At 43.4% G+C, this 15,563-nt stretch overlaps 1 protein-coding gene across 2 annotated transcripts in view; it reads right to left on the minus strand.

Moving 5' to 3' along the window:
• Wdfy4 (WDFY family member 4) overlaps positions 1–15,563 on the minus strand; it is a 277,867-nt gene that overhangs the window by 175,288 nt on the left and 87,016 nt on the right. For both annotated transcript variants that reach the window (XM_027947941.3, XM_034636982.2), the window contains exons 14-24: positions 14,592–14,806; positions 13,537–13,631; positions 12,717–12,942; positions 12,238–12,314; positions 11,749–11,970; positions 10,434–10,612; positions 8,121–8,352; positions 6,875–7,020; positions 5,785–5,896; positions 4,926–5,116; positions 2,628–2,780 (exon numbers count right to left, since the gene is read on the minus strand). In XM_027947941.3, the coding sequence (XP_027803742.3) occupies positions 2,628–2,780; positions 4,926–5,116; positions 5,785–5,896; positions 6,875–7,020; positions 8,121–8,352; positions 10,434–10,612; positions 11,749–11,970; positions 12,238–12,314; positions 12,717–12,942; positions 13,537–13,631; positions 14,592–14,806 (1,848 nt within the window). The remainder of the gene's footprint in view (positions 1–2,627; positions 2,781–4,925; positions 5,117–5,784; positions 5,897–6,874; positions 7,021–8,120; positions 8,353–10,433; positions 10,613–11,748; positions 11,971–12,237; positions 12,315–12,716; positions 12,943–13,536; positions 13,632–14,591; positions 14,807–15,563) is intronic.

Consider the following 15,563-nt stretch of genomic DNA (forward strand, 5'->3'; position numbering starts at 1 on the left):
AGGATAATTTGTGGACTTTATGTCCTTTTGAGTAAGCTTTGGAAATGTGAATTTTCTGTGAGATTGTTCAAATGTGCTGTTTCCTAACTTATTGGCACAAAGTTTCTTTTTTTTTAATTACCTCTGTAATTGTTCATTCCTTTATAGTACTTTTACTTTTCATATTTATTCTTTTTTATTTTTTATTTTATTTTTTTGCTGGGGATTAAATCTAGGGCCTTGCACATAATAGGCAAGCACTCTACCACTGAGCTACATCTCCTGCTCTTGATTAATCCTAACAGAAATTTGTCTATTTTATGAAAACAAGTAATTGTTCTATTTATCCTTTGATATTTTTCTTTTCTATCTTATTAATTTATAATCTTATCTTTACTTTTCCCTTCCTCCTTTCTCTGAATTTTATTTTTGTTTGTTTGGTTAGTCATTGTTACTTTTTGATCTAAAAGCTCTGTTCATTAATTTCAAAATGATTTTTTCTTTCTAATATGCACATTTCTCTCCCAGCCCTGCTTTCAGTGGCAACTCAACCATGTTTATACACATAGCATCACCCTGTCATTCAACTCTAAGTCCCTTCTAATTTGAATTATTATTTCTTCTTGATCCTCATCTTTATCTCACTGCCTTTGTTTCATTTAGGTTTCAAAATCTTTCAATTGAATTTCTTCAGTCATCTCTTGACTAACCTCCCTGCCCCAGGGCTTTTGCTAACAGAGAAACATACATAAAATAAAACTCTGACATATCATTCTACAGTTAATATCCTTAGATACTTAGATATCAGCAGTGTAGCAAAACGCACCAAAAATCTAAAGTGTTTATAAAGGCTTCATCCTCATCATTCAAATTTGATAACTTATTCTAAGGAAATGCTTCTAAAAGTGGGAAAAAGAGATGTACAAGAGTGCTGGTGTAATGACATTTATCACAACAAAGTATAATAATAATCCAAGAATTTGGCAATAGAGAAATAGAAGCCAGGAACTCTATACATGAGAGAATGTTACTCTGACGTCAGACCAAGGCTTGTATGTGTTTGTAATGAAAAATTTTATATGTATTTGTTATGTGAGAAAAGGCAGAACTCAATATCTGCAGTTTGATCATAACTACAATTTTATATAATATAGAAAATATATTTTATTTATATATATTTATCTATATAAATTTGTTATATATGTGTGTGTGTGTGTGTGTGCATGTAGGTAAATATAATGCATAGTTAGATAATGCACTGAATTTGACAATAGTTGATGGGTTCTTGAAAATAGGAGATGCCCCTGCCCCATTTTCTGTAATTTAAAAGTATTCTCTAATAAGCATATGTTTTTTATTTATTTTTTACCTCTGAGCCACATCCCCAGCTCATTTTTTGTTTGGAGTCAAGGTCTCACTAAGTTGCTTAGGATGTCATTAAACTGCTGAGGTTGGTCTCGAACTTGGGATCCTCCTGCCTCATCTTCCTCAGTATCTGGATTATAGGCATGCACCCCTACACCTGGCTACATATGTTATTTATTTATGTATCTATTTATGGTGCTAGGGATCGAACCCAGGGCCTTGTGCATGTGAGGCAAGCATTCTACCAACTGAGCTATATCCCCAGCCCCCATATGTTAATTGTTTTAATAAACAAAGGAACAGTTTCAAAGTACTCCCATGGATCTCAACATGTGTAGGTTGAAGCATTCACCCTGCCTTGAGCACATTCTCCCAGCTTCTCCCACTTCAGCCTCATCCCTGCCCACACCTGATGCAAACTAGCAGGTGTCTAGCAGCCACTGGGTTTCAGATCCCCTTGGCTGTTCCCATGGCATTGTATTTGCAAATAGCACACATTCCACCTGGAAGGGCCTTTCTTCTTTGAAATCTGTCAAACTCAGCCCAGAGCCCCAGATCCCTAAAGCTTGCACTGACTTTGCTCTCACTCCCCCTCCCCAGAGGCCCCAGACCTGAACCTAGCACACCAGAGTGTTATCTTAACTATGTCCTGGGCCCATCTGGCAGTGAGGAGGGACTGGGTCGTGGACCTGTGATGTGTCCAGAACCTGGCCATTACCTGAGTCCACTGGGCACTCAGTAAATAATGCTGCTTCACAAACGGGTTGATTCACCCAAAGTAGCTTGACCCTCCTCACTTATCTTCAAGTGTCCCCATCAGCACCTCTCAGGCCACTCTCTTAAAAGGTCATTGGGAAACCACAAAGCACCATCCAAAGGAATTGGTATGATTTTTTTTAAACCCTCATATGCATATGGTACTTTACAGTTTTCAAATCCTTTCCTAAGTACTATCTGCTTTTAACCCTCCACGACACCTGAGGGGAAGAGATAATGGTCTCTGTGGCACACTTAAGAAGAATGGGACTCAGAGAGGTTAGAAAACTTGCCCAAAGTCACACAGCCCATAGGCTGTAGGATTTAACTATAAACCAGGGCCTCAGAACTCTAAAACTATTGTGGTTTTCCCTCCTAGTGCTGCCATGACTATGGAGCAATCAGACTTGCAGGGCTTAGAGCAACGCCAGACTTTCTTATATTTTATCATCACACACACACACACACACACACACACACACACACACACACACTCCTGAAGGACTAAGGACCAGACTCTAATTTACCTCAAAATTGCAGAGAATATGCTGGAAGACACCTATGTTGGTGATGGCAGATGACCTGAAGCCCATCTCTGCTGTACCAGCAACTGAGAGGATCAACTGAAAAATTCGATGGTTTAGGAGAGAAGACTTCTTCCGCAGGAGAAATGCCATTATCTGAAAAGATTGGAATACAAAGTGGGTCCTCATGATCACATGGCGGGATCTCCTTTTCTTGCAACTGCTTGTTCCTTCTGGCACCTTGGGTCAGTGCTGTGGGTGAACCCTGCTCTCTGAAGCTACCACCCTTCACCCCCAACGTCTTAGAAGAAAAATCCACACCAACTTCTTTGGCCACATCCGTGTAGTGTCCACTTTTCGGTATTCGTGTGACTTGGCCTCTCTCTGAGACTCCGGCTTCTCCCTGATTCTCTTCCCTTGTGTTCCCCAAATGCCACTCTCTCCTGGTTTCCTCCTTGGTTTCTCAGTGCTCTTTCTCGTTTTCTGTTGCTGGATCCTTTACATGTATAACCATCCCACAGACACTGAGGCAACAATCCTCCTCCTGCCCACGAGGCCAGTTACACCCAGCCTTGCTTCAGCCTCCAGATGTCATTTTGCTGTACTAGAAAGCTAGCAAGGTGCAAGCATCCATTCCAGGATGGAGGCACTGGGAACCCAGCAATGCACTCAGTAACTAAACCCATCTCAGAGCCTAGGGAGATGCATCTCACCAACCCTCACAGCCCTGTGGACCCTGGTTACAAAACACAGGCTGCCGGGCCATCCACTGGTATCTGAGTTCTCATCCATCTTGTGAGGATTCTCAGTTCATCTCAAGCACACTCAATTCTCTCTCTGATCTTACATAGTCTATCTCTCCCAGACATACCTGTCACCTCTATAAGTATGCCCTTGGGAAGCCTTACTTGTTATATGCAAATAGGCAATATCTTTTCAAACTGTTTTGACATATCTCTAATCTAATCACTCTTTCCTCCCCTATCCAAACCCAATTAGGGCCAGGTATGGTGCTGCATGCCTATAATCCCAGCATCTTAGGAAGATGAGGCAGGAGGATCCCAAGTTCAAGACTAGCCTCAGTCACTTAGTGAGGCATGAGGCCCTAAGCAACTTAGTGAGACCCTTTTTCAAAATAAAAAATAAAAAGGGTTAGGGATATGGCTCAGTGATTAAGCAACCCTCAGTTCAACTTGCAGTATCAAAAAAAGAAACCAAAATAAAGTACACAGAAAAGGTAAATGAAGCACAAAAAAGTTTTAAAATCCCAGACAAAATTTTGGAAATGATGATAATATCTGAGATAAAAAATACATTGAATGGAGCCGGGTGTGCTGATACAAACTTATAATCCCAGCAGCCCAAGAGGCTGAGGCATAAGGATCACCAATTCAAAGCCAGCCTCAGTAATTTAGCTTGGCCCTCTCTCTAAATAAAATATAAAAAGGGGCTGGGGATGTGCCTAGGTAGTAAAGTGTCACTGAGTTCAATCCCTCGTACCAAAAGAAACAAAAACTAATTAGAATAGCTGCCAGTTGCTTGAGAAAAAGCCTATGTCTGTGTGTCCCTAGTCTTATTTCCTGAGGTTTCTCTCATAACTGCCTCCCAACCATGCAGGAAATTACTGATGACAGTGCTTCCGTCTCATTTGGCCTTATCAACTGTAAATAGCAGTAACCATCAAAATATACCCTGCATGGGACCATGGCACTTCTTCTGTGTGGGCACTCTCTGCACTCTTAACATATTGACCTGTATGTTAATCATCACAAACATATTCCCATTTTACACATAAAGGAACTGAGGCACAAAGAGATTAAGAGCTCAAGTAGTTAACATTTCCTTAGCACTATCAAATCCTCAGTGCCTTCTGATGCAAGAGGTCCTTACCTTACAGATGGGAAAACCAAGGCAGAGAGGATAATAATTCTTCCAAGTTAAATAATGAGAAAGAGGATGAGGATTTCAACCTCAGCAATCTGGCTTTGTGGCCTGGGCTCATAGCCATTTTGCTGAAGGCAAAGACCATAAATGATTCTGGATTTCATCATGAAAAGTGCCAGAAGCTGCAGCTAGGTGAGCATCCCTAGCTGAACATCCCTAGCTCAAACAGGATATCTCAGGCTGGCTGTCACTTGGTGCTCCTCTGCGGGTCTCAGGATTCCGGAGACTTTTAAAAGGCCATCCTTTTTCAGAAATCACCATGGAGGGAATGTCACTGGTCACATAAAGCTTGTCCCTGCTGCTTGGATATGTCAGCTTTCAGGGGAGTCCCAGGCTCATTCGGGAGGACGGAATTACCTGGTAGCCACAGATGTGCTGCATCAGGCGATCACACATGGCGTTACTGGTCAGGACTGAGTGCAGGACTTTCACAGCTGCATACATGGTGTGGTCATCTTTTGCTAAGGAGATAAGGCCCAAGAGGATGGTGGGCCCGCCAATGAAGTCCAGGCTGCAGGCAGCAGGGCTGGAGTGAAACACCCTCACCCCTGTGCAGGACAAAGGGGACATCTCATTAGAACTTTACAGCTGCAGTACAGTGCAGAATCCCCCAGTAGTGTGCAAGAGTGAAGGAGCTGCCTGTTCCTCTGCCCATGCACAGCCAGAGGGACCCATGCATCAGGACAGGGTGGGAGGAAAGACAGAGACTCTGAAAGTCTTGGGCAGCTAAGGGATCCTCTGCAAAGGCCTGTTTGTATCATTAGAAGGCTGATACTTCCAGAGGCTCTCAGTTTGGCACCATGTGCCTTAAGTCCAGAGTGCCAGATGAGCCAGATGGCCTCTGTGACTCAGTTTCTTAGTTGCTCTGAGAACCTCTGGCTCTTGCCTGCCCTCTGAATCTTGCCAGGCTGCATCCTCACACCAGCTTGCTGCTTTGCTTCTACCCCACAACCACAACACTGCCTCTGCACACAGGGCCCAATGTACCTCCTATGTAGGCTCCTGTTGTGCAGCCAGGGAACTAGCTGGGCTCACTACCAATGTCAGATGTACAAAGTGAATGGATCTCTCTTCTGTCTGGGCAGCCAACTCTCTGACTGGGTTTATTTCCAACTCTGGCTCTCACTAGTATGTTCCATCCTGCCTGAGCCTCCACAATTCTAGGGTGCATTATCCTTCTTCTTAAAGAAAAGTAAAAGTTCACTGCCTGACCTACCTAATTGGCCCACAGCAACAGCTCCAAGGGTCCGAAGAGAACCTGAGAGGTGTCCGGCACAATTTCTCAGCAAGAACACAGGCATGGCATTGTCACGTGATGAAATGTTCATCTAGAGAAATTGGCAACAATTAATCCTAAGAAACTCCTGGAAGAGAAGGAATGTCGTTTGTGAGCTCCCTGAGTACAGGCACCCCAAGGTCTGGCCCAGTGCTGTGTTTCATAAGCAATGATAGTGGAAGAATAATACTTGAAATAGTGTTAGGGAACTGAAGCCAAAGTTTGTGTCCCCCTGTCCTGCTCCCAGGCTGCGGCTTAACTGTACATAAGCAGCTTCAGTTATAGAATCTGTGACAACCCACACACTCACAGTGAAGAGCTCATGAAGATAGGGACAACCCAAGTTGAAACAGAACTACCAAGGCAAAGCTGTCTCTTTCCCTGTCGGGGATTTTCCAGGCTCTGAAAAGCCCAACTTCTAGGATTCCAGAGGGACAGGAAGGTAGAAATCCTGGCCTCCATCATCAGAAAATATATTGTGTGGTAAGGCACAGCTTTGGTGTGTGGGACATAGCTCAGGACTCCACCTCCTGCTCTGACCATGATAGTGAAGAGAATACAAACAAATCAGTCAAAATTTATCAGCTTTAAAAGCAAGAGATTTTTATGCAGGAATTGGGAGGAAGTGAATCAACGGTATCCTCATTTACATGTGTTTGCTCATTATCTATTACAAGTTTTTTTTTGTTTTGTTTTGTTTTTTGTTTTTTAAGTTACAGCAACTCAAAGCAATTTTGGTATGCTGATGGGTCAGCAGTATTCTCTATGCCACAACAATATAGAATAAAGTCCATTTGTTCTTGATGTACCAGGAATACCACACACTTTCTTCTATGAGCAATTATAAACAGAAGGTTTAGTCCTGGGGAGGCTAATGGGTGGAGAAGCATAGGTTGTTTTAACAAATTAAATGCTAGTGTGTATGCATATATCTATCCTACACATGACAGTTTGCTTAAGCACTGGAAGCTGAAGCAGTCATGAGATCAAGATTCCAACAGAGAGCAGCAAGGGAAGTTAGAAGGTATACCTCTTTGGCGATCAGGCGACTATCCACCTCATTGTAGGCATTTCTAATGTCTGCTACGGTGGTGATGGAGGAGCTGGTTACATGAAGACCAAAGGAAACCTTTTCCTCTGCAACAAGGGGTGTGGCTTGACCCTCTGGGTCTCCTCCTATAGCAACATATCTTTAATCAGTTCTAGTCTCCTTTTACAGAGAAGGAAATTAGTTCTCAGTGATTAAATAGCTACTGCCACACAGCAAAGTCATCACTGAGAGAATTTTTTTAATGTTATTACATTGTCTATGCAAGTTGTATGTTTGTATGTCATGTGTTTTGTGACTACCTGTGCTTCTCTAACACGAAACCTCTAGAGAAATCTCCCAAGATTGACCCTTCTATAAAACAGAGATATACCAGGTGTGAAATTACCGGAGCTTAAAATAGATATCAAGCTAATGTTGCTTCCCCAAACCAAACTTCTAAGTGATGAGAAATCTGACTTAGAAACAAAGGAAAATAAGCTGGGCTTGAAAGCCTAAAATTTTCAGTGGGTTGCATGGCTGTGTTGAACATCACACTAGCAATTAGCACACTGGTCCCCAAGTTAATGAGAGCCAATGTGCTACTAGAGAAGTATGGTGTGAACACAGAGTCAGTGAAACTTTAGCTCTAGACCCCACCTAGTTCCATTGCTCAGGCCAATGCCATTTGCCTCAGGAAATGAAGTTCAAACGAGATGTGGGCCTGGAGACAGAAACACTCAAGAGCACTCAATCGTCCTTCGCTGTACAAGGCCTTCCTACAGAGATGCATTTATCATTCTTCCCAGATGGGAACTGACCCCCTTGACTTGACAGAGCACAGAGAGAAATGCTCCCTACTTGAACAGCCAACAATCAATAATGAAAATGTGGATGTTTTGTCTGCCTGTTTAATAATTGAAGACAACAGTATGCTTTAGTTAAAAAGCTTCTTCATTAAAAGGAATGTAACTTATTTATCTCATTCTCTTCTCTCTTTCTTCACTGCTGGTATTACCCACCCACCCACCTCCATTAGGTGCTCTGGAGTTGAAATCTAAAGGATATTGTTATTTCCTTTTCTGTGACACTTTCTGTTGGGTTGTAAATATGTAATGATCCAATTATAGAGGTCTTCCTTAATGACTGACCTGCGCTGAGTTTATCATTTATAAATATGCTATAAATAACTGGATGTCCATTTAAAAACTAATATCAGCAAAGGCATTATAAATCAAAACACTCATACCTTGATCATGCACAGCTTGGAAGTTACCACAGTATCTTGGGCCAAGCTTGATAATAACTTCTAGAGTATCTGGTGATATGGCTTCTTCAAAAAGATATGAAGGACCAAGACGCCAGATTAATGATGATTTTTGTTTCCAAATCCGAGGGGTTGCAATGTATCCATAAACATCCACAAATGAAGATGGATCCATTGAAAGGAAAGGTCCTGGTAAGGTCTGAATGTACAACATCTGTTTAAAGATAAAGGATGAAGGAAGTAAGTAGTGCTTAATCTTAGAATTAATCTAATAAAATTAGATTATTTTTAATATAACATATCATAACATGATGAAACTTATTCAGAAGTCAAAATAAAATTTTACTGAATTTCAAAAATTAGAAAGATGACCATCAAATCTGAGAAGCATGCAGTAAAACAACTTATAAAATACAGATGGGAGTAAAATATTGATTCTGCCTTTGGAAACAGATTTGATAAGAAGCACAAAGAGAGACAAAAGTCCATGCCTTTTAGCCCAGTCATTCCACTAAGAATTTCAATGTCCATTATTGGCACATTAATAAGATTTTATGTACCAACAATAACTACAGTCATATCACTTTAAAAAAAAGAAATAATATTGTCTCTATTTGTAGATGACATGAACTTGTAAAAATTTCCAAGGAATCTTTTTAAAAATCTCCCAGAACAAATAAGTGAGGTCATCAAGGTCACAGGATACAAAAATCAACTGTATGTCTATACACTAATAGTGAACAAGCAGAGATAAAATTTAAAAACAATACCATTTATAATTGTTCAAGAGAAAATGATCTACTTAACAAAACATGTATAGAATCTGTATACTTAACATTCCAAATGATAACAACAAAAAAATTTAAAAATTATCTAAATGGAGAGACATACCATATTCATTGACAGGAAGACTCACTACAGCGTAGTTGTCATTCCCCTGAAACTGATCTATAGGTATAATGCAATTCCTGTCAAAATTTGTAGACAAAATTCCTGTCAAGATTTTTTGTAGACATAGCCAAGCTAATTCTAATGCATACTTGGTGTGTGGGACATAGCTCCTTAATGAGGGAGTACATACTTATTGATGGAGGGAAGAAAAGAAGGAAGAGGAAGGAAGGAAAGAAGGGAAGAAAGAAGGAAGAGGGTAAACTAATATAATTAATCACTGAAGAAAAGGTTAACTTTATGTTTTGAAGGATCTGTTTTTCTTATGAGCCTTCTAAAATCTTTCTAGTTACCACTGTCTTTTTGATAAAAACAATTTTTAAAAAAAAAATGTCAACTTCATTTGTCAGTGTCCTACAGAATTTACATGGTTCTAACCCAGTGTTTCTTAGCCTGGGACAAACTTTGCCCCCTTGGGGACACTGGTAATATCTGGAGAAATTTTTGGTAGTCACAATTCAGTGTCATGAGATGAAGGAGGGAATGCTATAATGTTTGGCTAAACATTCTAAAACACACAGAATAGGCCCCTACAACAAAGAATTATCATTCCCAAATGTCAGTTCAGTTCAAATTGAGAAACATGTAACTCTAAGGTTCTCCATTCTAGCTAAATATTAGAATCACCCAGGGAAAATTGAAAGCTCTATTGAATTGTCAGATTTCCTGACCCACAGCTTTTCTAATGTTATTGATCTATCTAGTATACTACCTGTGCAAGAAAACTTAAAAAAACTGTTCAGGTGAATCTAGGATACAGCCTGAAAACCTGAGTGGAAATTGATTTGTACCTTCCCTCCCCGGTTTTCTATGCTTTCCCATCTCTAGCTTCCTCAAGGACCTCTGACAGGGATTGCTGGATAAAGCATGTCTTCCAACTCCTTGCCCTCCCTTATACATTGATATCTCTAAATCAGGATGATGAGGAGTTTCCTCCAACTACTCATTCACATTCTGCTACCCTTCTTGTCATTCTTGTTCTAAATCAGGTAAGCCGTGTTTGCATCTTGTTCCTAAGAATGGCACACAGTAGCATTGGCCTCACCAGGAAGGTCTTAGAAGTCAGACCTTAGGCTTTGCTCAGACCTCCCTGTGAAATTTGCATCTTAAAATGTGAGAAGCTTTGCTTTGTGCATTTCAGAGATTTATAGTGTCTTATTATTCAGTCAACTTTCTTAAGATGTCCTTTTCACACCTGAGCTCAGTCAGTATCTTGAACAGCAAGGGGGTTTTCATTAGATATCAAACCTGCTTGAAAGAAAACATTGAACTGAACCCAAACCACTCCAAGTAGTGGGATCAGAAGGTATGTCATGAGGTAATTAGAGCTTGGGGAAACCATCTCACCTTGGCTGAACCAATGACCTGTCCATCTAGATAGGTGGAAACGATACAATTCCTTTTCATTTCCTTGGTGACAACCACAGCCAGGTGATGCCATTGACCACAAGCCAGCAGCTGGCCACATCTGACCTGAAGTTGGCATCCTGCAGAGGGCTCAGACTCATCCTCGGGTTCCATGATGTCTAGAAGAGAACACAATCACTAGACCTTGCATTTGGCATCATGCTGCAGTAACCCAGTAGCGGTGGAGAGGGATGTCCCTGGTCAACCCATGTGGGCCTTTTGCCTGGGGTAGACATAACCTACCCTTCTTCTCATAAAAAATTACATTAGCAGCAGCAACAGCCATAGTCCTTGAGCTCTAACTGTGCCAGACTGGTCTAAGCACCATTATGATTATTAGCTCATTTAATTTTCACAAACAACTCTGCAAGAAAGGCAATATTATTGTTCCCATTTTACCATTCTGAGGCAAAGAAAGCTTAAGTAATTAGCCCAAGGTCATGCAGTCAGTATTTAAACAAAAGAGTAATGTTCTAGCCAGGGTCTAGCTACATTAGACTGCCTTGATGGTAGTGGCCATGTGCAGGTAAAAGTCCTGAAAGGGAAGGGGCAAAGGAAGTCTTGCTGTGAGCTGAGGATATCAACCATTCTCTCTAAGCCTTCCACATATTTCACTAGAAACACTGACTCAGAACACAAAAGAGGAACATGTTGCAGAGATATACTAGGTTTGGCCATCTCAGGCAGGTGGGCTTGGAGAACAAGGCTGAACTCCAAAAGACAGAGCCAGGAGCAGCCACCAGCACTACTGAGGGATGATCAGGCTCCTGGGTCCCTAGGGCCACCAACCTGCCCACCAAGCACTGGCCAGCCCTCTGGATTATGGGCTAAACATTTGTGGAATGTCTAAGTTTGCTTTAGCTGCAGCTAAGTTGTGTGTATTCCTTGCAAACCTTGTACAGGAGATGATACAGTTTTTATTCCAATGAGGCAATTCCCCAAGATTCATCCATGACCACTCTGCCAGTGGTGAGCTATGTTTCTGGAAAGCTACTGAGCATAACCTCTGAAATCACACTGAGGTATAGAGTCTTGTCTGCCTGACAGTTACAACTCCAGAGCCCAGACCACAGTGGCACTCAACAAATATTTGTTTAGACCTTTCGCCAGATGTGGAACCTAAGGAAGCAACTGTTAAAGATGAGGAGAAACAAGAGGTTGCCAGGTTTCTAAACATGCCCTTATCAAGAGCTTCTAATTCAGCTTCATTTCACCCAAGTATAGGAGACACCAGTATAGCATCCCAATGTCTTACCCAGGGGCTGGAATTCTTTCTCTTCTGTGGACACAACCAAGGATAGGTCATCTGGGCAGAGGCTGACAGAGAAGCAGACAAAGGGCTGCTCGGTCCTGGCCAGGTGGCGCACCAAGGTTAGGAAGCGCAGAGGGTGGCCCTCAGTGATAGAAGCCTGCCTGCTGATCAGGAACCAGCAGGAGAAGGTCAGACCCCCTGGTGGAGGGAATGATCTGGCAGCACCTGGAATAAGAACATAAGTGTAGCCTCACTGTTTGTCCTGCTGAGGAATCAAATTTAGATCCACTGGGGCTCTGAGTTGACAGCCACGCTAAGTGCCAGCACCGTGCCTGGCCTAACTCATGCCGACTTCATCTCAACTCCACAAGGCAGAGGATGCTTTTGTCTCATTATTCATGGTAGGAAGTAGATGCTCACAGGAAATAAGTAATACTTGAGGACCTATTCTTGGGGTCAGGTGGAGAACTAAACCACCTGGGAAATACCTACCTGTCCCAATCCCTCCAGAGACAGCATACTCGGTGTTGATGCCCATAACTGTAGACAGGGTTGGAATAAACAAACAGCTGGAAAAAAGAAAGAATTTCAGATCACTGGACTGCAAAGTGCCTCTTGCCTGAAGTCAGCTAGTTGGGGCCATGACATTTCCTCTCTCTGGTCCTCCTGTAGGAGCTTCACCCACTCTTATACCATGAAAGGATAGAAAGCAGTTGGTGCTATTAGGATCCCCCACAGAGGCTGGAGAGGATGGGAGGAGATTCCAGAAGGTAGCCACACCAGGGAAAGAGAGGGCTGTGATCCTCCACGGCTGGTGATACTGCCCCTGAAAAGCCACTGAGCAGAGAGGGCTCATAACCTAGACTCTTTGCTCTGCTTGGGCGGTAAAAACTTATGGGAGCTATAATTTTGTAATCAATTTTTTAACTCATCAGAGACACAGGGAGATTAATAATGAGAGTTGTCCATACCCATAACCTTCTACAGACATGTCAAATTCCACAAATGATGGTGCTAGAGCAGCCCTCTGAGGCTGCAGGTTGCGTGGGGAGGTCATGGAGATGAGGCTCAGTGCAGTTTGAAGGGCTGTGGTTGAATCCCGGGATGCCTCTAAGGACCCGAGGGGCTGAGCCACTCCAGAATTTGGACTGGCTTCTGCAGGTCCCTCAACCGTGCCCAGATCTGCTGCCTGTAACCCTAAGAAAGAAAACAAGAGAAAAGATATGTCCTTGCCCAATGCATTTCCACCCCTGTTTTGGAAATATCCCTGAAGTATCTCCACTAACAGATCATTCTGCAGTCATCAAACACTAAACATAAGTGACAGTGGATCTCTTGACCCTTCAGCATGAGCTCTGTTGATTTTGATAATACCAAAAGGTGGAAATAACCTGTTCCTCCATTCTTCTAGAAATTTCTCTTTCATTCCAGCATGCTTCCTTCCCCTTTCCAAGCATCACTTTCTGCTGCTATCTATGGCTTGCCTGCTTACTGGAGCTACTTGCTGGGACTTTGCACAGGCTTGCTGACCTGCTGTCTTCCACAGCAAGTTGTCTCCTTGAGAGTTCTCAGCTCCTACCTCTGACAACCAGTTCCAAGACTGATTTTCTATTCTTTCTCTAAACTGGATTCTTTTCAGTGCCCTATGTGATATTACATTCAAGGTGTCCATGACTTTGTTTGCAATGACACCCTCCCAAATAGCAGGCCTGACACAGGGCATCACCCTGTCATTTTGCCTCTAATCCCCCTAATCAGCCCTGAGCTACTCCAGTTCTTCCCCCTCCTCACCTGAGTGTCCAAGGTGGCCTCCATGCCACTGAGAAGAATCAAGGGTTTTCTTTTTAGCAGACAGAGGTGGGGGAATTCCAAGACCTAGAAATTGTCTGAGTATCATAACATACAAGAGAACCAAGTGAAGACATTTTACAGGCACATTTTAAAGTTTTCTTCAACTTTATCCAGACCACTTCCCCCAGATGTCCAGTGTTCCCTTGATCCCTTTACCCCCTTGGCTTGAAATGCCCTCTCCTAAAGCACTGCAGAGACAGAGTGTTACTGTCTTGCTACCAGAGAACCTGCAAAGTTAGGAGCCTCAAGCACCATCTTGTGATGCGCATTTTTTATAAAAATTTCTGAAGGAATTTGCTACCCAGCACAAAGTGTGGTGGCTGGTCTGGCAGCCTGCCCGACCAGGGCTGAAGAGGCTGGCCCAGCCTCTGGACCCCATGCCTGCTGGCTAGAAAGAGGCAGCCTTCTGTCCCCCTGACTTGTATAAGCAAGGAGCTGCTGAGTATGTGACCCCACCTCAGCGCCACTCTCTGGAGACTCCCACAGGGTAGTTTAGGGTCTTGGGAGACTCAACCTCCCTCCAGAATGCAGCCTATCCTTTCTCTGATTTTTGTCTTCCACCTCTACTTTCCTGTGTGCCTTCCCTCCTTGCTGTGGCTCTCCAGGAATGTGACTTCATGGAGGTCACCAATAGGAGTGCTGCCACCCCAGCTTTCTGCAAACTAGCCTCTGAGTCTGTCAGGCCCTCCCAGTGCCACTCCTCCCAGTCCCACTCCTTCCAGCAGCTCACTCCTTGCAAGTGAACTGCCCAGGCCTCAGGGCTAGCTCTAGCTTCATGTCCTTGAAGCCCCCTTTCCAGAGACCACCATCTCCATGGGAAGGGCTGTCTGCTTTGTGGGTCCCAGTGCATGGCACAGCAGACCCAAGACTCGTCCATGGACTTCCAGTGTTGAAGGTTGGAGGGGGACCAAGACACCTGTCCAGCAGACTCCCTACTGACCATGGTGCACCCATCACCCTGCTCTGCAGCATGTAATTCTTAGCTCACATGGTACCTTAACACATCCGGTTCGATGGCTTGGGAAGCAAGCTTTTCAAAAATCCTGATGAGGTGTGAGTGCAAGGGGCTGCTGCTGGTGCTGAGGGCCCAGCCACAGGAGGTCATGAGGGTCCTGAGCATCCCCGCCTCACACATGACCTGGCGGTTCTTCTCTGATTTCACCAGGGACTGGAGATGACTGGCCATGGAGCATTGGATCTCCTCAGAAAGCTAAGAGGTAACCAAAGAAAGCCATGAGACCTCAAGGGTAGGACATCCTGCGGGTGACATTGACAAGCTCTCAACTGGGCCTGGGATTGTATATGGGACAATTAGTGACCCCTGCCACAACTCATGCCCACCGTACCCCTGTCTCAGGTGTTCTTCCACATCCCTCCTCACCTGCAACAGCAGGCACAGGGGGAGGCCAGCCTAGGGAAAGACCTGAGCTGCTACTCACATCCCCAATGAAAGCTTTCTTTCATTGCACTCTCCCCACTTCCTTTCTTCTCCTTATCCTTCAAACAAGTATCAGTGGTCCTGCAACCACTGCTTCTGGGTATTTAAAGATGGGTAAGACTCTTCCCTGCTCCCAAGGGATTCATGGTATAAAGATGAGGCCAGTGAGCAGACAGGGTCTCTGCCCAGTATAGGACATGCTTTAGCAGAGAACTTAACAGTATTCTGGAGAGGAACAGGGTTCCTGCAGCCCTGAGTATATTTTATGGAACTATTAGAGGTAAAAGGGAGTCCAGGCCTGACATTTACTTTACCTTAAGTGCCAAATTTTATCCCATGATGAGAATATTTACCAGGTATTTACATGCGCCAAGCCATGCTCTAAGCATTTCAATATGATTATATTATGCCTGTGAGGAAATCTGAAGTAGATGCTATGGTCATCCCCATTTTACAGAAGAGGAATCTGAGTTCAGACAAGTTAATTACATGGGGCCACACGATAAGGACAGGGCCTGGCTTTGTGCCT

The sequence above is a fragment of the Marmota flaviventris genome, chromosome 4 (genome assembly GCF_047511675.1).
Source record: "Marmota flaviventris isolate mMarFla1 chromosome 4, mMarFla1.hap1, whole genome shotgun sequence".
Classification (NCBI taxonomy): domain Eukaryota; kingdom Metazoa; phylum Chordata; class Mammalia; order Rodentia; family Sciuridae; genus Marmota; species Marmota flaviventris.